This window comes from Eurosta solidaginis, chromosome 4, assembly GCF_040869045.1.
Source record: "Eurosta solidaginis isolate ZX-2024a chromosome 4, ASM4086904v1, whole genome shotgun sequence".
NCBI lineage: Eukaryota > Metazoa > Arthropoda > Insecta > Diptera > Tephritidae > Eurosta > Eurosta solidaginis.
The window spans coordinates 1002078-1027362 of NC_090322.1; the positions used below are offsets into that span (position 1 = coordinate 1002078).

The following is a 25285-nucleotide window of genomic DNA, read 5'->3' on the forward strand; positions in this document are numbered from 1 at the left end:
TCACGACTTGAGAGTCTTTCTTTATAAAAATCACAAACGCGCAACCCTCTGAAAGCTCTTGAGTGTATGTGTGTGTGTGTCTGTGTAGATCTTTGTAATCAACTGACTGACTGACAGAATGTCACGTGTGACATAAAATTCACATAATGATACGAATTAGTTGTGCTTGTTGTCTCAGTTGTGAGGCGAATGGGAATGGGAAGTAGTAAGTAGTAATGGCGAATAGTAAATAGCGCATGTGCAAAAAGCAAATGGCAGCTGCGCGCAGTTCAACAACAAAAGCAATTTGTGATTTGTTAGAAAAACTTGTCGATTTGGAGCGCTCTCAAATGCATCTGCAATTTGGGAAAATTTGCCACTGGCACGCTACCCAAACACCCACTTATTTATTTGCTAAGAGCTTTAGATCCTCCCCTCTAGCCCCGTTAGTGATAATTATGGTTGCTATTTTAGTTTTGTTGTTGTTTTTTAAGTAGTTACGTTTGGTTTAGTCACTGATTATTTACATATACACATTGTTGTTGTTGCTAATTTGATAAAGTGCAACATTAGCGCTGATGCTTAATTTAAATTGTGAAAATAGAAAAAAGTCAACACGTCACAGGCATTTTGTTGTTGTGTTCATAAGATAAAATTAAGCTGTCATTTGATTTGCTGCTGTTTTGCTGATAATAATGCCATTGTGCAAAAAAAAATTTGTGTCATACGCTTGGAAATTGGGTTAGAAAATGCAAAATTCCATTGGCGTAAAAGGGTTCGTCGCAAGCCGTGAACAGAAATTGAAAAAAAAAAAAAATTAAAACTGCTAAGCTCTGATTGCTTGAGAAGAAATGTTTGCATTGTCTGTGATAGAAGCCTGCAATTCAGCCTGTCCGATAGGGCGTCTCCCAAGCGTTGTTCGTTCACAGACGGGGCGTTTTAATATTTACCGTAGCAGTCAATTAGAATCTGAAGCTCTCTGCTCATCAGATTGCGTTAAGAGGTGGCCCGTGATGCCAAGGAAATTATTTGCGCACCAAAATAAAGGGTAAGGATGCCGATATCGGTATAGCTAGGTTAATTTTAATTGAATGTGTGTGTGTATGTATCCTATAGACGTCCCCAGTACTTAAGCGATCTTGACGAAGTTTTCACAGTAGGAGAGTGGTAGTGGGATTTGGAATGGTCACGTGAGTGGAAGTGGATGGGCGACAAGGAGAGGGACAATTAGCATGAGATTGGGAGAAATAAGAGGAAATAAAATTAGGAAAGGAATACGAGGGAGAAATGGAAGACAAAGTAGAATAGGACGAGAAAGGAACTGATAATAATGGGAGTAGGAACCACCTTCCAACTGTATTGAAGCCACTTTCGGATTCGGGACCAAGACAACATCCACAGTTCTGTCGAGGGAGGATCTCAATAGGCATGCTCAAACCAACAGGCAGGTATGCAGATTGCTATTAGTTAGGTCATTTGGATCTCTAAGCAAGCGAAGTGTTGTTACTACTTTCTGAAAGATATGCAATATTATACTAATTCTGGCGTCCTCTAAAGCTCGCAAGTGAGATAATATAACTTACGAAATTTGCGCACGGCGATGGTAACTAGGACATGTTTCTGAAGTTCACTTCTTCATTAGGCTACGAGCGTTTTCGAAGCTGAGTTTTCAACTTGAAATCTCCAACATTCATAGTTCATACTGGTGTAAAGGCAGATAGATGCCTTTATACACTCAGCCATATGATTTCCCCGCTACCCATTTTGTAATTTGTCTCTAAGTATTGCTTTTTTGTTGCTATTCCTTTCCACAGTTTTTTGTTGTAGCCGCAAAAATACTTGGGGAAGATTAGGTGAATGTTTGCGGTTGTAACGCGCTCCTTAGTGTGATAAGAATGCTGACCTCGGGAACAATATTTTTTCGACAGATATGCCCTGGAATGCTCTACGCCCCTTTGCTCCCTTCTCTTGATCGCTATTTCTCTTTACGTGAAGTAGGCTCTTACGTGGGAACATAGCATCAGAATAAAACTTGAATGTACACATTTTTTTAGAGCTGAATAGAAGTTGTAGTCCAGAAAACCCCAAAAAAAGGTACACGTGTTCTGAAGCCTACAAGGTCCCAACTACAAGGTGGTAAGCAGACTGTTTTAAAGTAATATTTGAAGAAATATTTCTATTGTTTTTCCAACAACCACTCTATATAAAGTTCCAAAAAATACTCACCTACTCCGATCGCAGCTTCCAAGCGTGACACTGCCCTGGGTGTGTATTATCTCTCTATCGCGAGTACTCTTCTCCAGGTTTCAAATTTTGAAACTTGTAACTCGTAATTTTCTAGCTACGTTTTCTCCTTAAATTCCGTTATTTCTGTGTTTTATTTTTTATTTTTTTTTTACTGCAGCCTTAGCTAATATTCAGGTGTAATTACATTGGCGTGCTCAGCTACCTGCTGAATTAAACTTATTCAACTCGTAATATGATGCGAATTTCGCTGTCGCTGTGCGCTGTCGTTATCGTCGTCAGCTTTTATTTGAAGTATTATATATCTATACAAAAATGCAGTTTTCTAAATATGTTTGCATATGTATTAAATTTTATATATGCTTATATATGGTAAGGTGATGCAAAGATAACAAAAGAAACTAAATCGTGGTAACAACAAAAAAAAAAAATATGTCGGCGAAAAGTATCCAATTGCAATTTTGCGCACAAAACTGAACGATTCGTTGAATGACTGGGTGACTATGTTGTTGTTGCTTGTTTTTTTCTTTTTTATTCGTGTCTTGCTTGATGAAGTGATTGAATAACTTTGGGCTTGTTGGAAATTCTGCGAAAGTGGGTTTTCTTTTTATTTGTTTAATTTTTTTGTATTTTGCTCTTTAAACTTTGTTTTTAATTTTTTGCATTTCGTTCACTCTTAAAGTAAAAATCACCAAATTTTATTACGAATTACACTTTTTTCTTTGTTAAAAAACTCGTTTCATTACGCTTGTTATTGTAATTAATTATTAATGCACAAATTGTAAATTGTTTTTATTCATTTTTTTGCTATCTTAAGTTAAAATATATAACGTGGGTTTTTCTGAAGAGTTAAAATTTATATTAAATCCGTTTTGTTGCTGACGTTTACGAAAAGTGCAAGGTTTGCAAAGAAATTAATTTCATGTATAAATAACAAATATAATTCAAATAATAAATCTTAATATATAAAAAACATGTGTCACAGGTTTGAGGCCAATGGACTCCTAAACTACTGAACCGATTTTGAATTTGTTTTGCACCCCGTTTGCAGTTTGATCTAACTTGAAATATAAGATAGGTTATATCTCAGTTTATAGTCGCAATATTATATAATATATTTTAGTCGATCGAACATATTTATATGATCCCGAAGATGGCTTTAGAATAAAACCGAAATATCGACAAGAATAAATTATACAACTATAATACAAAAAGTTGTGTTTTTATTTAAATTGGCCTTCAGCTCAAAAATTTAAAAATATATTATTTAATATAAAGGCTATTAATTCTTATCAAAATCGCAATATTATTTTATTGCAATTTTTTTATTTGTTTATACGTTGTTTATATATAGAGTCAGACGGAAAAAGCTTATTAAAATGTATGCAGATAGGCCAAATTTAGGGCAGGAAAACGTCTGCCGGGTCTTCTAGTATATAATATATTATTGCACTAAAAGTTAACCTCAAAGCTTAAAGAAAATGTTACTTGTTTTATTTAAGCGATATCAGAATTTCAAGAGATGTGAGAGAGTGAAGTGGAAGTGAGTTTAATTATTTCTACGGTGAGCATATTATTACAAATCGCTTAAGTGTGTTCCTTCAACAGCCCAAGAAATACTTTGGGCACCCCAAACTTGCTCAAAACGTGTTCCACTTAAATTTTCATAAATTTACTTTCAAATTGAACGTTCGCAGCCATTCATAATAAGAAGGAGAATGAAACAAGAATTAAAACAATTAAACAGGCACTTAATGTACGTAACATTTGAAAAATATGCATATTTATTCTATTTTTCTTTTATTTAATTTTTTTCATGTCTAATTGTTTTTAAAGAAAGTTATTCAACGTGTTAAACAAAAATTGGCGTCAAAAGGCTCTTACGTTTTTGCGTTCTTATAATTCTGTTGAGAAAATATTCAACGAACAAATTAATGATTTAGTGACTAAACAGCTCTTTCAAAACAACGGCCATAATGTGTAAATACAAACGTGTCATGTTCTCGGTCAAACCTTTTGACAGGCGTTTCAAGATTGAGCGTGACAAAGCTTTGAAACGATTTTACTCTGCCCATACTCTACGAATGATAGAAAGTGATACAGAACGAGACCAGGGGCTAGATTCAGGAAGTGTGAGTTTTGGAGTGTACACTTTTTTCACTATATTACAAAACTTATCTTTCATATAACAAAAGTGTACACTCCAAAGCTCACACTTACTAAATCTAGCCCCAGGTGGCTCAGGCGGATTGGAATTTGTCGCGTATATATCACACTTGTCATGGAATGCCCGTGTATGTACAGAAATGCTGCAAAAGAAAAAGTGGATGATCACCGTAATCTATTGGAAAATTCCTCAGCAAATTGTAAACCATATTTTTTGTGTTAGTATTAGAGTGCTTCTTATTTCCATTTTTGTTTTTTTTTTGTTTTTCATACTAGAGCACCTTAATGTTTTCGCGCCCAAATAAAGCTAAAAAAATGCGATTATGCCTTGTAAATATCTTCATAGCTTTTTCTCCTGGAAGTGTGTTTTGAACCCACATTCCTGCGATGACATGCGTCGTTATTTTTGGTGCTTCTAAAAATTTAAGTTTATAGCATTTCGAAAACGTTCTACAAACCTTTCTAAGTTTGTTATAGGTATTTTTTAGTAGTATGTAATAATATAGTTTATGAATTTTCATCAAGAATTTTCAAGCTTAGTAAGGCTCAAATATGGGTATTCTCATTAATAGGGGTATTCATTCGGTCTATAAGCCATAGAAATCGCAGAAAGTTACCATTTCACTGTCAAACGTTTTCGACACGCAAATAAATTGTGAAAAGTTGTCTATGATTTCTAAATTTTTCATTGAATAGAAAATTTATTAATGTGACAGAATGTTATAACTGATTTTTAAATTAAAAAACCACAATTTTCTGCTAGCGGTAGTTTTTTAAAATTTTTGATTGCATAAAATATACCTTTTATATTTAAGTTTTGGCGATGAATGGAGGAAAAGATCGAATGGAATATTTTTAGCATAGTGTGGCGTTCTCTGGGTATTGTATATTTAGTTTAGAAACAATGAAATACTTTCTACGTTTACCAAGCTTCCTAGACTGAGAAATGCATTATTGGTATATAAACTTTTTTTATTTTTATTTTTTTTTTTGTTGTTGTATAGAAAAAAGTGCCAAAAATCGGTGCAGTGACTATAGAATTCCATGGCTAAAAATTTCTAAAAAAATCTGACACAAATTTTTGTATAATTGTGTCGATTGTTCTTGAACCTTGTTTTTGATATTTATTTTTAGAAAAAAAAACGTAATTCAAGATTTATTTATAGAGCAAAGAAAAAAAATATTCACAAAATACGAACACTCTAATCAATACATTATATTAAAACTGTTACTTAAAAGTGGCTTTGCCATGAAATTAAAAATTGCTGTCGTTTTAGAAAAAAGAAAAACTACACTTTCGTTGCTGCAATGTGTGGGTCAGAGGTCAATGCACAAGTTGCACAAATGTAAGCCACTTAACAACAGCAACAATATCAACAAACTCTAAACAACTGGCTCACGGAAATTACTGATTCTACGCTTAATACGCGCTTTAATTTTTTTGTTTTCTTTTTTAATTCAAATTTTTTGCTGCAAATTAAACAAGTACAAACTCCATTTATCGTTTGTTTGTTTATATAATTATTAACTTTTTCATTTTACAGTAATTGCATTTCGACACCTATTTGGCGTTGAATACTCATTTGTTTAGTTAAATTTTTTTATCTTTTTTCTTGAATTTCAATTCCATAGTTTACATACAAATATGGAAGCACCGTTTATAAGAATTGTAGTGTTTGCACAAATGGTTTTGGTTTTGGTTTTGTCTGCATTGAGCTTCGTGTACGAAAATAACAAAAAAACTAAAAAGAAAAAAAATCTAACAGCGTTTTATTTTTATTTTACTGCTAATGACAGTTGTGCAAATTCTAATGATTCATTTCGTGTTTTTATTTACCAAACTCGTTGAAATTCTCATGCAAAACAAAACAAAATTTATTGGTTGAAACAAAACAAAAATATTATTACTAAAAGAAATATTTTGCCACATACTGAATTCACAAAGGTTGTCGCAAGACTGTCACTTTTTTTATTCACTGCACAAAAATTTGACGTTCCCGTTTTCCGCCAGCACTGCTGTCGTTTTCTTGCCGAAAAATAGACACCGTGACTAGCAAATGCCGTTAAAAGTTCGACACAACGCACACAATTTTCCAACCTAACAACGTGACGATCGCTTGTAAACTGAAAACCGCTCGCTACTGAATTCCAACCAAGACTTGATAGAATGGTTGGATCGTGTCATACTCGCATTATATTGATCATATGATCACGAGCGGCAGTGGTGCTTTTTGGGAGTTTGAGGTGTCGTTTAAGCTTTCAGCTGGAAAGTGGTTAAATGTGTTGCGCTTGTGTGAGTGCTTTCATAGCGGTTACGCTATTCAATCGTTTGGGTTGGTGAACAGCTGTTTTATGGCGGCAGAATATGTAAGCAATTATGTGCTCTTTTCGCTCATCATATTGTTGTTGCCTCTCGACTGGAATGATAAGCTGCTGAACGAGTTTATGGCTTTTGGCAAAAAATTAAATTAATTAATTTTTAAACTAAATAATTTCATTTTCTATAATAAAGAAAACCGCTTTTGAATTACAAAGTAATTTGAAAAATAAATGTAAGGCGCGATAACCTCCGAAGAGATTTTAGGCCGAGCTTCTCTTCCAATTTGCGTCGTGCGCCTCTTAATATTTCCTACAAATTGGTGGGACGGGATCTACTTGTTTTATGCCGACTCCGAACGTCATCTGCAATGCAGACGTGCCGTGCAGTCTTACACAATTACTTTTTAGCTAGTGGATGAGTGCATATGAGTCCTAAATGACCTGGAAGCTGAATAAGGTTTTGTTAGGATGGCTTTCCGGGCATCAGGGACTTAAAGTTAATGAACAGACAGACTTCCTAGCTAAGCATAGTGCTTTAGCAACATTCTATGGTCTGGAGCGTTTTTGTCGTCTCACGCTGAAACGCCGGTTCTCACATTCTCTGTGAAACTCCAACATATATTACTTTTTAAGGGCTGCGACATATTCAGATAGGCATTTAGATTTCCCAAATGGGTTAAGAGAAGTGGTGACCATATTGCGCTCCCAAATTCCATGGTGAGTAGTTTGTGCTATCATACGAAACCTAAGAACCGCATAGCGAATGCGAGGGACCCGAACAATGGTCACACGATCCCTTAACGATAGCGACGCGAGAACATAATACAAAATATGGCTGTTCTATTGGCTAAGATAAGGACCGCTGGTTCAAAGAGAAGAACGAAAATGTGGATGCGGGTAACCCTCGGGTTTGTTTAGCATGTTTGTTTGTGAGATATGTTTAATCTTAAGAATTTTCGGAATACAGCTTTCTGTCGAATTATTAAATATTCATTAAATTTTCACTGAGATAGTAAATAATTCATAATAAGGCGTAATTAATTATATATCACATATTGATCAAATAAATGAATCAGTGGCGGGTGGAGTTAGTTGGGATTATATTAAGGAGTAGTTAATAGAAAACGTTCCATAATACTATCGCGCTATTGTAGGACTAAGAATATTCAAGAACAGAGCTGCTCAACCCTTATACACTTGTAGCACTTTGGTTTTTGTTTTGCCCTGAATCATAGGTACAGATTCAAATTCACACTTTCAATATAAAAAAAAAAAATGTTCATAGCACTCCCATATGCCCTCACATATAATTTCGAATCATATCAAAATGCTTGACTTTTTTATGAAGCCTGAAGCTCAGGCGCTTGTGTATGATACAAAAATTTACACTAACAATTTGACAGCTAAAAATTATTCGAAAACATTATAGCACTGAAAAAAATGTGTAATCAAAATTGATTCATAAATAAAATTGAAATAGATAATTGACCGCGGAGCTGAAATATATGGGGCATATGACCAAAGAATGTAAGCAAAAGTGTACCCAAACAAGAGGAGCCTATTCTAACTTCATATGATATTAGCCAATTACCCTCAAAGGAAGTCAGTAACTAGTGATACAAAATTCTCGTTCAGAACTAGACCTATAGAGCCAAATACGTATTAGTTCGTTAATAGCTAGATTTTCAGTTATAAATCGACAAAAAACTGCTACCAGCTTTAAATAGCTGCGGCTACATATGAGTATGCCTCTTTCTCAACACTATTCCACCAGTACGTACTATCGAAAAAGTACCAAAAAGAAATTTGTATATAGTTAGGAACTAGTGAAAAGTTAAGGCAGAGGGGACAATTTCCACCGCCTAGGACATCGCCATATTAAATTCACCAGTTGAAAACATGTAAAACAGATAGATGGCCAACTATTAGTGGTTCAGAATGCAGTAAAAATGCACTTATTTTGAACTACAGATTCTGGTTACGGGGTAGTTTCTGTGACTTTTTATTTCAATTCGGTATATTCAGCCCTATTCTGCATTTCCACTTGGATTGGAATTTTTTCGATTTGGCAATTTTAGTATTTTGTGTTCCAATCTCTTTCGATCCAACTTCGAATCTTTCGATTTTGTGTATTCTGCATTTCGATCGTAGTTCCGTTTTTCTAAGTTGCAAATTAGTTGGCGGAAAAATATTTTCTTTTTATTTGTTTATTAATTTATAACAGAATTTTAACAAAATTGTAAGTAAAACTTGTTAAGAAACGTAGAAGGCTTGATGATGATTGTTTTTTATATGTTTCCAGGTCAAAAACAACATGTCGATGTCCAAGTCCTTGGACGTATTTGCCCCGCAAACGTAGCTAACACATACTTGAAAGCTTTTGTTTTAACCTAATAAGAAAATAAGTCATTAAACTTTACCACTTTTAAGTTCAATTTCTTACAATTCGTCACTCATCTCAAATGGATTACACAAATCTCGCAATATTTGCCTTTCCATTCTCGCCTGGCTATTTTCGTATGCCTTGCTTTCCAACTCTACAAATAATGCCGCGGCTATTGATTCCATTATAATAGACAGCTATAATTTGTGTATGTTCGTTGGGTCCAGTTATATGCCAAAGCAAGCTGCCGGAGTAGAGGAAGGTGAAGCGAAAACGTATACAAGCCTTGCGGAAAGAATAAATAAACATTTATAAAGTATTTTAGGCCAGTGCAATGAAATTAGCATCCATAAAATTCAACTATATTCGTGCAGGAATCCGTTTTAACAAAACTCGGTGGCCACGGCATGGAATTGGCCAACAGAACGACAAAAACACATTTACAATTATGAAAGCACTTCACTCAAAAAATATAACACTGCGGCAATATATTCGATTGCTTTTTTTTGGTACAAAATGGCGTGGATAATAAAATATAAACGTTTTTCAGTGTTTTATACAAATTTTCTTTAACTTATTTTGTTCCAATGTTCACACATTCCGTACAAACAGCTGATTTCGAAAAATCATTTTCTCTTCCTCTTCTCGTTAGGATTCCGTCGTAATGCAGAATACCCAACTTCGATTGAAGCGGAGCGTAGAGCGGGAACGTAATCGAAATGCATAATAGGGGTGACTATTTTTCTTCATTATGAGATATTTGTTGACTGGAATTGGAGGGAACCGTAAAGTAACCATGCCTATCATTTACTTGTTAAACATTTTATTAAATTCAAATGGTATTTCAGCACCTCAGTAATTTCTGTTGATATTATATTGTGACGTATATTAGCATCACTAAGCTGTTAGTAAATAATCACGCAACAACAAAAACATGAATCATCCACTCTTATTTACGTGTACACATTAAAGCTAGCAACACTTATGTAGAAGGCGACCAAGAGCTATCTCACACACACAGATGTAGTCATTAGCCGAAGTAGTTACTCACACATACACACGCATATGGCTATAAATTACAAATATACATGTACCGAGAGTGTAAAAGCAGCGCAAGCTGGTTAATAACGAAACAGTTTGATTTAAATACGTCATCAGTTGCGAAGTGAAGTATAATTGTGAAGTAAAATTGTAGTACTCCCCAAGTTGTCTAATAAAGACAATTTTGCAATACAGAAGATTGGAGTGATTTTTTCGACAGTTTAGCGATTCGAACGTTAGCAGAAGGTTTCAAACAAGTGGAATTCGTTACATATGTGTGTAAATTTGAACACAAATTTAAAACAAAAGCTTTCAAATTCAATTTCCAATGCAGCATTCGCGGAAATCTCTACATTCACTTTTAGTATGATTACACAGGCCGACAAAATTTAACCAGCATTCAGACCCAGAAACCAGACTATATATTTCCGAAAGGTCTATGATGCCCTGAATTCAAATCTCAAATATATCGACTATATCATGTCCATGTTATCTCAATCGATTTTCAGGTGTAGGAAAATTTAGAAACATGGAAATTTCAAAATGCGACATCTCAGCGCAAAAAAATTATATTTGAGCAAACTCAACGCCATTTGAAAGAAGAATACTTGTATTTAAAAATTCCATCCTTTAATTATAATTAATAAGAAAACATCTGCAAGGCTACATAACCTCAAATATGGGCAAAAACGGTGTTTTTTGCACTTCTAGGTTAGGATATCTCGAAAACCAGAGCTGATAGCTAACCTTTGAGGCCAGATTTCGATTCATCGCATCAAAATCCTTCGAAAATATATAGTCCGGTTTCTGGGTCTGAGATGATATCGGCCTGTGTTATTGAAACCCAAATTCTGACGATATATGTATATAGAATATGTTCCCACAAAACTTTAGGCTAGAGGTCAATCGAATTTTTCTCTACTTTCAGAATTAAATTTATTGGCTCTTGTGTGTTGGTTAAGCAAATATTTTGTAACTTGAAACCAAATATTCAACCTTTTCCGACCTCAAACAATTAATATTTTTTAAATACAAAAAAAGTTTCAGTGCACATACAATTTTGTACATGTGTTGTGATTCGCACTTCCATATAAAAAATTTTGAGCAGCACTGTTCAAGAATATGTTGTTTATTTTTTGTATTTTCGTTAAATTAATTTCAGATATCTAATTCAAATTCTTCGACATCTCTGCATGATAAGATATGATATTAAAAGAAAAATAACACTGTGGAAGCTCTAGAAAGCGACGTTTGGCACTCTTGCCTATTAGGCCTCGGTGCCCTGCGACCATTTTTTAGATATATTGTGCTTGACCTTTCAGCCTTTTACTGTATGTGGAAGCTTTTAATGTATTTAAGTATCTCTTAGACATTTTACTCGATATCAATATTAAGAGTCACGCCACCTAGAAGGGAGAGTCTCTGTCTTGCCATAGCGAGGCATTCGTAGAGAATGTGAACCGTTTCACCCTACAGCTCACAAAAGCGGCTGATTTGTTTATCGAATAGATTTAACTTAAGTACTTAGGTCTTAGACTACAGTGATCCAGTGAGAGTTCATAGGTCCTCTCTGCTTAAATTAATGAATTTGACTGATACTTTCGTTGCTGGGAGTATGACCAATTTGGCGTGGATATTCATTCACATATTGTTATCTGAACTGTTTTGTTTCCCAGTTATTTATGGTTTCCCTGATGTGTGCCTTTGTGGTCCACAGAAGGTCTCTGGTCCATTTAATGCTGCTACAGCCCCTTGATTGGTAGTTTGCCTGCTTATTACCTTCATGACCCTGATGCCCGGGAACCCATCGTAACAAAATTTCGTTTTTGGCTCTTAGATAATTTAAGGCTGTAATGCATTCATTCACTAGCTTAGAAGATTGTATAAGACTTCAACACACGTAAGACTGCCTGGCTGTCTTGACATAATGAGGATACTTCGGGAGGATAAGCCTCTTCGTAGATATTCCCTCTACAAACTTATATTGAATGGATTTCTGCCTGAAAAATAATGGTATAGCTTCCCATTTGTATCGATTTCTTGAAGTTCGGCTCATAGATGCCGGCTCCCGTGTTTGCGTCTGAAATGTCGGTCCATCCGCGTACCAGACCTCTGAGTCAGGGTCATGTATGGATTCCCTGTTTCCTTAAGAGTTCTGTGCACGACGAACACCTCAAAATTCCGTGAGATTTCGAGCGTGCTTTAAGCTTATGGTCATCTCTATTATATCAACAGAGAGTCCATGCGAAAAGGGATAACATGGTTCTTTTGAGGGCCTGTGTACCAGAGCCAGAATCCGGGACGAGTCAGAAGTCTACTCGGCGGGGCCTGCACCTCTCTGTTCAACAGCCGTGAATATTTTGTTGACCCTTCAAGAGAATAAATTCTTCTTTATGCATGCTACCAAAATTAACGGCAATGACCCCCTTTAAATCTTACCTGCTACACCGTTAAACATCAAAAATTCTATCTGACCTTCATGTAAGTATGTACATATGTCATTTTGCATCATTCTTCTTCATGGCCTTTTACAGCTGACTCATGATAATTCTTTATGTACAAAAACAAATTCATATCGACCTTAACTTACGGCTTTATCTTCGCATTCCTTATTTTTGTTTTTTGTTTTCGCATATTTTCGTACCTTCATGTGCCATAAAACTGGCCCTACAAGAATCTTTTCACCAATACGACCTTGCCAATAAATTCTTTGATGCATCCATCCACTGTTTTGCACTTTGCTCATTTGCATAATCAAATATGTGTGTGTGTGAGTGCATTCAATTGCTCCAAAGCTGCTTGCGGTCGCACCAACCTCACCATCGTAGAGTTTGCTTTTTCGTTGTTATCATTTTTGTTGCTTATCAACTTCTCCAGTTTTGAGAACGTGTTTATTTTTCACTTTCTCAAGCATAAAGCTCTCAGAGCTGTGCTTACGCTCACTGGAAATTCGACTCGTCAGTAAAGTTAAGATGTTGTGTGTGAGCAAAGAGTTGATGAGTGTGCTGCTTTTAGGGTGGTGTGAAGAAAGTCGTTCTTTTTATTATTACGACAGATCGATTTTTTTTAATTGTTTAACTTTATTTATTTTTTCATAGTTTTATGAAATGTATTTTACATATGAAATGAACTTTATTGTGAATAATTATGTTAATAAAGTACAATTTTTTTGTATAATGTTATTATGTTGTTGTTTCTGGATGTTTTGAAAATATTTATTCATCGGAGTCTATCGTAAATTTGACGAACTTTATTTTGCGAGAAAGTGCTAAATTCTTGAAATACAATAAAAATTAGTTGCTAACTCGCCCTCTCGCATAACTCGTTAGCTTGTTGCTTCTTGAAGATTTTTCGTTATCTATTTTGGAAATACCCAATTGCGCTCTTTTTTTTGGCCGGGTTGTTGTGGTATCTGATTTCTTGAAATCGTATTTGATACCGTTTATGTATGATCCCTGTATATGCACGGTCCCTGCTCGTAAATTCTATCAAGCCGCTACTTAACTACATAAGTCACATAGCGGTCATTTTGGGTTATGTGCGAGCACAGTTCATGTACCAATATCAGCCCACCTGTACTTAGGTACTTAAAACCGGTCGTTCTCTTTGCCTATGACGATGATTCTAAAACACACAGTTGCCAGTTGGACAGCGACCGCGTAATCATCATAACTAATGCTTTTGTGACTTATTGAAATAATATATTGGTAGTAATAAGATAAATGAAATAAAGTAAAGAAGTGTTGAATATTAAAATACCAATACATTTCGCGCTAATATATTATGACCTATGCAAGTTTGTTGAAATCGTATTTGTTATTACCTTTGAATTCTAAGAATTTTGAATTCTAATTTCAGAATCCATGGCAGAAATATTTGTTGGTTTTAATTTCAATTCCGACTTTCTTTGGATTTCAAAACAACTCTATTTTGCTTAAATAAATTTTATCTTTTTAAAATATTTTAATTTATTACCAAACATACTTACATATCTTTAGATAATTATGCATACCGAATGTTTGCACTCTCTGTAAGTTTATAAATTTAGTTTTAATTCGTGAACTTCTTCGTTATGTCTGTTAATAATAGTGTGATAATTTTATTTTAAAGTACAATAAAATTCGAATAAATTCATCGGTAATACAGTTATGTATTCAAAATATCTAGATATTTTTAATTATTTAAAATTTAGTTATTGAGATTTTTATTTAAAGCTTAATTTTGAATTTTTAATCGAATGGAATTTTTATTTTATTTATAAGCACTAAAGCTATATATTTTTTAATTTATTTAATAATTACATTATAAAATATATTTAAGTAAATAATTGCAACTAAATGTAATAAAAAAATTAACTAAATATAACAACGTTTTCATTAATCAGATGACTAGCGTGTAATCTAAAAGTACGTATAATATATAAACTTTTCGCTTGCATCCTCATAAAATTACAAGCCTGACGAAATTAAACCGTTTAATGAGCTAACCTAACAACAAATTATATTTTCGACCGCGAAATAAAAACTTTCGTTGCCTTAAAAGCTCTATGGATGGTTTGGTTAATAAAAGTTTCGTAGTGCTTGTATGCAGTGAAAGCTCTATAAATGATTTGTTTGCTAAAAGCTTCGTAGAGCTTTCATTCATTGAAAGCTCTCTAAAAGTTTTGTAGAGCTTTCATATAATGAGCTTAGTAACATATTCGTTTAAATTGCAAATAATTTAATTCAGAACTTTAAATGCATCTAACTTAAGTGTTACTTTGATTCCTTTTTATTTACGCGTTTACCTTGAATCTTCAGTGGCAGGAAGTTGTCTCGAGTCTTTTCGTGAATTACGCAAGCGTGCAATAATAATTGGACAAGCGTGCTATCATTACTTTATAAGCGCTAATAAATGGACCGTTTTGTAGTTTCATTATTAGACAAATTGCATTGCTATTAATTTTCCAATAATTTAAAAATTTTCAACAATAAAAAAGATGATATCTAAATTAAAAATTAAAATTTCCAACATCTTTTTTCACTGCTTTTTAAAATTTTGTTATTGCCGACATATCTACATTTTTATGGAAAGGTTTATTTGCATCACTTTCTACTTAGTTTTCGGCTTTGCCGTTTTATCCGCTTCTTCGCGCAGCCCATCTCTAATTAAAACGTAATACTATACCAAATCAAAACCAACGCAGTGTTAACAAATATCGTTTCTGCGACGCACCGATTCTTCGTGCGCCTTATGCGACCTTCGCACCATTACCGCAATTTTACTACAAATTCCTCTACTTAATTTTTTATTTTTTTTGAAAAATTTAATTTCTTAATTAAAATCAATTTTAGCGCTGGCGTTCAACGTTTCGTGTTGATTGTTCCGCTGTAATGTGTCAGCTGCCATTTACTACACAATTACAACAACAATTATTAAAAAAGTTATTCCAATAATATACTCCGTTATTTTCGTTAGTTTGATGAAACATAGTTCGAGAAAAGTTTGTGTTTCATCATTTGCGAATTTTCGTTCCAGAAGAAGCGAGCTAAAAGTGGGAAACGTTTCGTGGACGTGCTCGGTTGGGTGCTGTGGCATGTTGCGCGTGCAAAATTAGCTGGCGGCTACCTCCGAGACTGAATTAGCCCGCCGTCGTTTAGTGATCTGTTTCCACAGTCGGCGATTAAGCGAGGGTTTATCCTGTGGAGTGCAATGACAGTAAAGAAATAAATTTATAAATTTGGTTCTCTAAACGCCTAAAGCCGACTTACATTATCTTTCCGCGGTGACATTTGCATCGCTAGACGATGTACTGATGTGCCACTGGCGTTGGATTCACTAAGTGAGCTCTGAGAACAGTTCGGCGAGATTGGACTTTCCGAGTTGCGCCGCTTGATAAAATTTACTCTACGAAAGAAAGAATAAAAGCGCGCAAGTCACTGAAATTTGGTTTTGAGCTTCATATTCTATTTCATTCTACTCACAATCGGGATCCTTTTCCCGCCTCAATTAGCGCACTCTCATCACGCCCGATCTTGCGCGTTCGTATGCTACCGCTTTCAGTCTCCTCGGCCATCGAAGTAGTAATCCTCGCCCTCGTCGCTTGAGGACTGGTTGAGGAATCCCTGCTCATCGTCGCAGCCATTGTTTCCACTGCCATGGTTGTTGTTGTTGTTCCCTTCATCGTTGCCATCGTCTTCGTCTTGGCTCGTGAGCCACTCTTCAATTGAGACATGCAATATGTCTTCTCGCGTCTCGCTAAGATTTCGAGATCGCTTAATTTGCTCTCGTCGCTGCTGTAATTGCAACTTTTGCTGCTTTCTGCGTCTCTTTCGCTGACGACGCTGGTCCGATCCGCAGATACAGAACTGCTCCATGTATTTCGATTTGGCTGGAGGGGTTGTGGAGCGCCGCCGACACGTGCGCCACCACCCAAACCGACTGCTAGGGAGTTGCTTACGCATGCAGAACTCGGACGTGGACGCCGGTTCACCGTCGGTGTGTCCATCTTCGAGTTTCGCTGTTGAGAGAACGATATGACAGCCTCTTTTGTTTTTACGCGATTCATGATTGAACGATTCAATAAATCGCGACCCGTCAGCCGCTGAAATGTGGAGAGGTCGTGCCTGCAAAGCAAATGGGAAAATAAAATTACAAATATGTCTTCAGGTGAAATGCAAGCGTTCATCTTGTACCCCAGAATTGTTGTTAGATTGGGACCAGGATCGTAGCAAATCAAGTCTTCGTCGCCGAGTATGTCGTGATTGAGCGCCAAGCGCATCTCTAGACGTGGACTTAAACCAGAACCAGAGTGCACCAGGGCACGTGAAGCGCTGCTTTCGTCCTTCGTTTCCCCCGCTTTCGTCGATTTTTCGGCTACAGCTTTCTGTGATGGCTGAGACTGTGGCTGCTGCTGCTGCACTGCCTTCGTCGTCTTCGAAGCTGTTGTTGATGATGTGCAAACTGCTTTGCTGCCGCCCGATCCCAGCAACGACGTCTCTATTATCGTTGGGGATGACCGCTTTGCGGACGTTGTTACGGCGGTAGCGCCGGCAGCAGAACGCGGACTGCCACTGACTGTCGTCAATCTCACTGTCGCCATCCCCATCGCTCCCGACGGTCGTACTTTTGTGGTATGCATAGCGGTTGCGCGCGGTGTGCTTGTTGTGGCGACGGTGTTGGTAACCGCTGAGGAGCCAGTGTCAACAAAAGCGCCAGAATTTCGTTGAGGTGGAATTGGCTGCAAGACAGGTTTAAAGAACATTTTTTTAAGATTTTATGAATAAAACGAATGAGACCTTACCGCCTTCTCCACGCCACTTGTCTTCAAGTTTGTTTGAGTTAGCAGTAACCGGCGCGGTGGTGGTGGTGGGGGCACAAATTTCGCCGGTCGTACAGTCGTTGTGTATGCGCTGGTAGTAGTTTGGGTAGTCCCACTGGCGCTGCTGCAGTTGCTGCTCACGATATTGGCGCTCTCGCTGCTGATTATTGTAGAAGTCGATGAAGGAGGTTGATTCTGTTGCGCCTGCGCCATCTGGGTTGTCCGCGTCGTCGTCATCATCATAGTAGTAGTACTCCTCATCGTCGCTGTCATCTCCACTTCCAACGTGAGTGTTTGTTGTGATGACGCCATCTCCAACTCCGTTGCCATTCGCGACGTTGGTGATGTCTCTCGGCTCTGTCTGCTTGCTGAGGCGGCTCTCGCGGTAGGCGGGCTGTAACTGCTGCTGCTGGTTATGCTGGTGGTACGTAGCGGCACCATTGTACGCTGTTCGAGTAGGTACTCGCAAGATGAGGCCTTCAGTACAGTGACTGGCAAACCCGAGGCGTCCACCAGATGGGATGGTTGGGATTGGGCGAATGCCTGTTGCCAACTGGTCGGTATTAATGTCGGCGGTAGTATATGACCAGGTATATGTGGTGCCTTCCTCGCGTTTAGTCCCTGGGCTTTTACTTCTGCTCTCATCTCCGCTGCCGCCTCCGCCTCCTCCAGTTCGTAGCTCTCCTCGTTCGAGAGATCCTCTTCGCTTGAGCTTCCAGCTGAATCCTTTAAATAGTGGCCATTTGTCGTTGTTTCCCCCTACCAATTGTTGGGAATAGAATTCAACTAATCAATTCTGGTTTAAAGAGAATAATAATTTCAAGTGTTATTGGTGTGCGCGTGTGTGTGTGTGTAATTGGTTCTGGAGAGTCGTGTAGAGTAGTGGATGGGCAAATTTGATGTTTGAGCTAATAAACGCAATGCAATGCCAAAAACTGAAAGCGCTTTTCTGGGGGTTAATGGTGTATTAAAATAATTGCTGTGGTGAATATGTTTGGTGCTGGTGTTGCAAGAAAAGTATACCGTTATTGCACGGAGCTCTTTGTTCATCAACTTCCTATTGGTTCTTTTCTTCAAGGTTTTTCATTGATAAATTTCTTAGCATTTTTTTTTATTTTTATGTGTTTGGTAGGAGGTAATATTTGCTGTTGTTGTTTTATGTCCTTTTGGTTAGTAAAATAAATTCGATTGTTGTTGTTGTAGTGCTTGTATGATTGTTTATCACGTATGGCGCGTAGCGAATGTCATTTCTTGATTTGTATGAATTGGCAATGTTGCAGGCTATGCTAGAGCTTCACTAGCCGCACTACGACTCTCTAGATGACCAAAACACATACACATGCATACGTACGTACATACATATACATAAACATATCGAGAACGTGGCGTAGTAGCAAAGTGGCAAAAATTGTAATGTTAGTGCATATTACATCAATGGGCAACAGAAAGCATGAAGAAATATGAAATATGAAAAGAAAGAAACAAAAGTAATGATGAGCACATGAAAAAAATGACATGAAAGCGTTTATGATTCATGACAAATAAATAAATAATAAATTGTGATTTTAGTATGGAAATGTTAATAAATACATATAATCTTTTAGATAGCAACAATAATAACGATACATACATACAATGATGAAAGTGATCATTTTCTAATAATTCAGCAAATGCTAAACCTAGAAAAGTTAAAATCATAAAAGCATTGATAACTGTGCTTCAACTAAATGCACATTCAACATACTCAATGAGTTATTTAACATTAAATTTAATCTTAATTAAAATTTGTCTAAATTACAGCATGCAAACACGAAAAGTCGACCCACCTTTTTAACATCATCACTTTCCTGTTGGGTCTTCTCTTCGTCGCTTTCCGTTTCTTCCTCGAAAAGTGGCTCTAAATGACGTCTACAGCATTGATGATTTGATTGTTTTATGTTTTCAGTAACGTTAATAGTGATGATTTATAATATGATGTGAATGATAAAAATCATAAACGAAAGTACAATGAGAATTTTTGAGCTACTTAATGATAGTTTTGATACTCTAAGAGCAAAGTTCTATGTGTTATAATAAATCTAAATCAAAGACGAACTGTTCAAACTTTTAGGCCTGCATGCCGCCTACAAGAAAAACGCATTTGCTTATTCCAAGTCATATGATTTCATGTCATTTGACTTCATTACATATCATATTTATGATATCATGCGATGTCAAAACCACATTAATTGCGCTAATTTCTTTTCACATAATATATTATCACATGAAAATCTGCGATCGCGTCATGGCTCGTGTTAGTTGGTCACACAGACAACTTGCGGTTTTTTGTCATATGAATTTATACAGCAACAGCTAACATGACTTCATTCCGTGTGATTTCATGCTCGTATGATTCCATGGGATGTCACAGCAAATTTGATTGGGATATTATGTAAATGTTAAAATTCTATGACAACATACGACAATCTACGATTTGATGTTTTCATTTCATTTCAGAAAAATATGACTACATATTGATTAATTTCATATCATATCATTTTATGTCATGTGATGTTACATCGTATCGTAGTCATTCGCGTCATCTCGCGTGATTCATTACAAGGGATATCACACGATTTCCGAAGTTTTTCTTGATACAATATATAATACATCAAATGAAATATCATCGCATGATTATAATATGATTTGATGTCGCGTGCTTGCACGTTATATTGCATGTCTGTACTAAATGTTTGCTTTTCTTGAGTGTGGTATGCAGCCTTCCAAGTGTAATTTAGAATTTTCATTTTAAATACAGCTATTATGTTGAAAAACTAAGTATTATAATCGAAATCCTGCTACTAAAATATTAAAGAATTATGTTTACACCTTGGAACACTTTTAGCTCTATATTAAATATACAAAGATATATTAACGAACTTATTAATTGTGTATACCTGTACACTTAAAATTTTTTTAGTCTTATGATTAAAAAGGGAAAGACATCAAAAATATTGAGTTTTACTTTCTAAGATATTTGTTTTCCAAAAACATCTTAATCTAATTTGATTTTGTCTCTAATCAAAACAATGCGACTCTAACTGCGTTTGAATAAACTACACAGAAAACCCTCTAGACTTACCGTGGCAAAAGTCCACGTATTGTGCTTGCCGTCATTGGCGGCGCCATTAGCAACTCATCCATCATCAGCTCCGTGTCGTCGTCGTCATTCAGTGAGTTGCTTGATTTAGTTGGCGACTGCGAAAAAAAACGCTCAAAGTTAGTAAAAATCTACGCACGTCCCACATTTCCAACACCATCTTACCGAGTACGTATTTTCCGAATTGACCAGCTGCATATCATCATTATCGCCACCACTTGTCGGCGTTCCCCACACCTCCTCGCCAGACGTTGCACCCGATGTACATTCGTCTGCTTGCTCATCGGTTTCGGAAGTCGTAACCGCTGTCGAGGATGTTGTTTGATCCTGATTCCATTTACCCAAGTATTTGTCAATAAATGCACGCGATTCCTCGAAAAAAGACATTTTGCCGCCACCACCCAGTGCACCTGCTCTACTCGTCCATACGCCACCTACCAGTACACATGAACCACCAGCCATTTCTTCGCTGCGATACAAACTGCTCGTAGTTGACTCTCGCACATGATCCACTGTGTCAGCGCGCGCATTATCATCCATTTCATCATCGTCGTCGTCGTCGTCTTCATCACCAACGTTCCCAATATCGTTGCCGCTATTGCCATTATATTCATCATCATTATCTAATTCATCCACTTCTCCATCCATACGATCATCCGAGGGCAGTTTCTCTAGACTCGACATTGTGCCGTAACGCCTCAGCGTGTTACTCATAGGGCGGTATGGGGGTTCCTCGTCTAGCGGTGATTCATCGCATGAGTCTTCGGGTATGTTTTCAATGACCACTTGACGCGGTAGATTACTTAATTGTAGCTGTGTGGTTGTGCTGCTGGTTAAACTGGTGCCGCTGTTGTCCCACACATTGGTTGTGGTCATGGTGAGTATGGCTTCAGGTGTAGGCGGTACTACAGATATAGTCGGCACAAAACTGCCATCGCAAATAGAAGTTGGTGGTGCGGCAGCAGTGGGCGTTGGTAGCGGTGCTGTGGGTGTCAGTTTTGTTTCCATATGCCGCGTAGCCAAGCCACTAAATGGATATGATGCGAGTTCATTTTCTGTAGCCTTCACCGGCTGTCCACCACATACGCATTTGCCGTTCTTGTGTGGTTTTTCATTCACTTGCTTGTCTTCTTGCATGAGCTGCAGGCGGCGCGGCATTTGTGGTGATTGCTTTGGTGAATCAATCAGCTTACAAGTCTGTTGCTCTACTTCATCTGGGCTGAGTGTTGTGTTTTTGAAATCTGCGGGCGTGCATTGACAGTTGCATGGTATAAAACGCGAAGATGGCGATAGCGCGCCTGGTGATTTTGGTGATTTTGGTGATTTTGGCGTAAGTGGTGATCTGGGGCTTTTTGCTGGTGGGTCTTTGTGGTAATGCCTTTCTCTCTCTCTCTCATTTTCATGCTCATAGTCACGCTCTTGGCTACGAATTATTTGCGCTGTTTCCGTAACAGTGCGCGTTGTTTTAACCGTTTTGTCGGCTGTTTCTCGTGTGGTCTCTTCGGTTGCAGTTTGTAGTCTGACACGGTATGTTCTTGATTGTGGCTGTGGTTTCCGATATTCTTTTTCTTCATTCGTTTCACTATAACCGCTCGATAAGCTCGACAGACAATATCCATTTGTTAAAGTAGTTGTATGTCCCGTCCCAGCATCCTGCATGCGCCCATCAGCTTTTGCGCCAAACTGTCCATCTAACTCGCGCGCCTCATGTCGTTCATCTAAAATTCGTAGATTACTGAAGCTGCCGGTGAGTCTTCTTCTTGCTTCATTGACACCGGCGACGCCACTGCTGCTGCTCGGTATTGCGCCAATGCTGTCGTCCGTGGCCTCTGAATGTGAAACATCATCAGTGATTAGCTGCTCTACATCGCTTTCGGTATCGCCGGTCTCACGTTTACTACTGCTAGCCACTACCTTGGATGAATGTTCGCTGGGCTGTTCGCCCGTTATGGTGCTCGATGATATGCTCGTAGTGCTGCCCGCCTGACTTACATTGCCATTGATTCTACAGCAGCGATTCGGCGATGATTGGCTATGCTGTACCTTCATTGAGGTGCAAACAAGGCCAACATCACCTTCACCACCACCTGCACTGTTATCATTGGCCAATGAGCTCGTAGCTGGCGGGTGCGTGTGTGATGTGGTCATGGTGTGTGGTTGTTGTATGCCTAAAGCTGCTTGTTGACAATTTTTATGGCAATGTCGACAGACGGCCAGCTTGTCAAGCACATTGGAACTAGAGCGTACGGTGATCTGATAATGATGAGAGAAAATCATGAATGAAAATGTAAGCGCATGAAATTTGATATGCAATCAAAACAAGGAAAAATGCAACATACCTGACTATCTGAGGTGGTGCTGTGAGACTGACTCATCTGGCTAACGTTCTCCGAGTAAGCCTCGCTCATGCTAAGCTCCTCTACACCGCTCAAACGCTTGCCACCAAAATTAGGACGCGCTTTCATATTACCATTTTCTTTAATCAAATTTAATTCCTTGGTGCGTCTTTCCAACTGTTGCCTTGTCCAAAAGGTTATGCGCTCATCTTGATCGCTCTCCGGATAGAGCAAATGCTCATCCTCGCGACTAACATTTTCTCGTGAACGCTGTGCAGCTAAACGTGCTTGCTCTTGCTGTTTATCGAGTTGGCCCTTCATCCAATTGGCAAGGTGAAGCGCGTTGGACTTTGAGGTGCCAGTCTTATTGAGTATGCGACATTTTTCGTCGATAAGCATCTCTATTTGATCGGATGCATTTGAATGGCGTTTTTGCTGTTTGGGTTATAAAGATACATGCATACATATAGATTTTAAATGGCGAATAGAGGGGGTGGATAAAAAAGGTCGAGTTCCACACAAAGACAGAGGAAATGGCAATTGTAGCCGCAAATTGATTGCTTTGTTCGCCAGCTGTACGCGAAAATCTTGAATTAGCACTCTGCTACTTTCAAACAAAAGACTGAAGCAACGAACTCGAATCTGTTAATAATACATTTTTGCTTTTAAATGGAAAACTGTGATGGTCTCATTTTTCTTTTGTGCAAATAAATAAATTTTTAATAATTTCAATATTTATTTCAAAATTTTTAAATCAAATAATAAAATGGATAAATATTTAAAAATACAAATCTACGTAATTCAATACAATAAAATCTTTGATTAAAAACGCTTGCAATAAATATTCAGTACATGAAGAATAGCGGACAGTTTCTAGGTGTAAATATTTAGAAAAACTGCGCTCAAAACTAAAAGAGAATCAGGGTTTTGTTATTTTGACAGCGGGTTTACAACACAAAGTAGAAATAGAGTCCATCACAACTTTCAATTTTTAAATTTTTTCTTTTCTAATTTTCTAATTTTTTGTCTAATTTTCAATTTTTGTTTTTAAGTGGAGCTAAAAATAGTTTTTGTATAGTTCTTGATATAGTAAACTAAAAAAAAAGTACTGGCAAAAAAAAAAATTAAAAATATAAAAGAAGAAATTCATTTTGGTACAAAAAATCAAAAAACCAAAAAAGGGGATATGCATAGAAATTGCAACGACGAAATAAATATGCACAAGCGTTTTTATTCAAAGAATTGTATTCTTTATTTTAAAATTTTTTAATCAAAATTTATTTGTTATTATTTTTTATTCAAAAGCAAAACGAATTACCATAGTTGAAGGTCTTTAGCTTAATGAAAACTAAATTACTTTTAACTAAAATATATTTATGTGTGTAACTACAAATTTGTTAATAATTAAAACTACAAAATATCATATCTAAATAGTTACTCATACATATATGTATATATGTATATATATGCTTGAGTATGTATGTACAATAATAAGTATTTCATATACAAATGTATAATGACTAGAAATATGTAACACGTGTCTTTGTGTATTTCTATATATAATTATATACTCTATTTGTATATGTATGTATGTACTATGTACTTTGGTATGTATATGTGTGCTATGTATTGCTTACTAATGAGCATCGTTCTTCAGTTTCAATATTGTTTTTTTTGTTTGTTTTTGTTTGAGCGTCTATTTTAGCGCGCGTTTTGCTTTAAATAATTTTCAAAGTCGATGCTGACATTGATTTGATGTTTTAAAGAAATTTAGTTTTTGTTTGCTAGTAATTCGATTCGTTAAGACTTGATTGTAAATTGCTTATGCTTTTTCTATACACATACATGCTAACTTATTTGTATATATTAACTTAATATTTTTCTTAAATTTGCAAAATTGTTTTTGTTTTTATTATTTTTATTTTATTTTTTCAAGCATAATTTGACAACTTCTTACGCATTTCGGCCGTCGACTTTCCTTCGCTTTACCTTGCAATTTTTCTTAATTTCTTTGTGTAAATTTGTACTAACTATAAACAAATTAGAGTAGCATTTCTTAGCGCAATAAATCATAACATTTTCAAAAAAAAAAAAAAATATTGCATAAGAGCTGAAACGTTGAGTAAAATTTGGATATTTTTGCCATATACAGGGTGATCCACATTTGTTTTTTCTGGGATCAAGACGAACAAAAAATAGTGGCCAAGTTTTTTGGAGTCTCATAAAACTTTTTCGAGAAATCGATGTTCAAAGTTCTCATATTAGCCGGTTCTCACTCATAACAACGCGGCGGTCAATTGCGAGCGCATTTTTTCATCGTTTGGACTTGCCCTTCATTGCTGAAGCTAAAGCTTGCGTTCATATTGTAGCCAGGATGT

The 25285-nt window shown here is 36.7% G+C and overlaps 2 protein-coding genes and 2 long non-coding RNA genes across 20 annotated transcripts in view; 1 reads left to right on the forward strand and 3 right to left on the reverse strand.

Annotated features, from left to right (window-relative positions):
• The window catches only part of LOC137248391 (uncharacterized), a 130773-nt gene extending 124232 nt beyond the window's left edge, over positions 1-6541 (reverse strand). For 3 of the 9 annotated variants that reach the window (XM_067779332.1, XM_067779321.1, XM_067779326.1), the window contains exons 1-2: positions 6322-6541; positions 2206-2898 (exon numbers count right to left, since the gene is read on the reverse strand). The gene's annotated coding sequence lies outside the window, so the exon portion shown is untranslated. Of the gene's footprint in view, positions 1-2205; positions 2899-6226 lie in introns of all 9 variants that reach the window. The other 6 variants (XM_067779323.1, XM_067779324.1, XM_067779328.1 and 3 more) reach the window with 6 other exon arrangements.
• A 2306-nt stretch (positions 6542-8847) lies between these two features.
• LOC137247530 (uncharacterized) lies at positions 8848-9645 on the forward strand. Its single transcript, XR_010951862.1, has 3 exons — positions 8848-8947; positions 9011-9353; positions 9417-9645. It is a non-coding gene; the product is annotated as an uncharacterized lncRNA (long non-coding RNA).
• Positions 8901-9666, reverse strand: LOC137247529 (uncharacterized). Its single transcript, XR_010951861.1, has 3 exons — positions 9536-9666; positions 9152-9376; positions 8901-9098 (listed from the first exon to the last, which is right to left on the reverse strand). It is a non-coding gene; the product is annotated as an uncharacterized lncRNA (long non-coding RNA).
• Positions 9667-13192: 3526 nt separating this feature from the next.
• PsGEF (Protostome-specific GEF) overlaps positions 13193-25285 on the reverse strand; it is an 80567-nt gene continuing 68474 nt past the window's right edge. For 5 of the 9 annotated variants that reach the window (XM_067779310.1, XM_067779317.1, XM_067779313.1 and 2 more), the window contains 9 exons: positions 22911-23342; positions 20737-22824; positions 20554-20669; positions 19259-19340; positions 17415-18191; positions 16807-17351; positions 16096-16737; positions 15883-16018; positions 13193-15811 (listed from right to left, as the gene is read on the reverse strand). In XM_067779310.1, coding sequence (XP_067635411.1) covers positions 15725-15811; positions 15883-16018; positions 16096-16737; positions 16807-17351; positions 17415-18191; positions 19259-19340; positions 20554-20669; positions 20737-22824; positions 22911-23342 — 4905 coding nt within the window. In that variant the 3' untranslated portion in view covers positions 13193-15724. The other 4 variants (XM_067779311.1, XM_067779312.1, XM_067779318.1 and 1 more) reach the window with 4 other exon arrangements.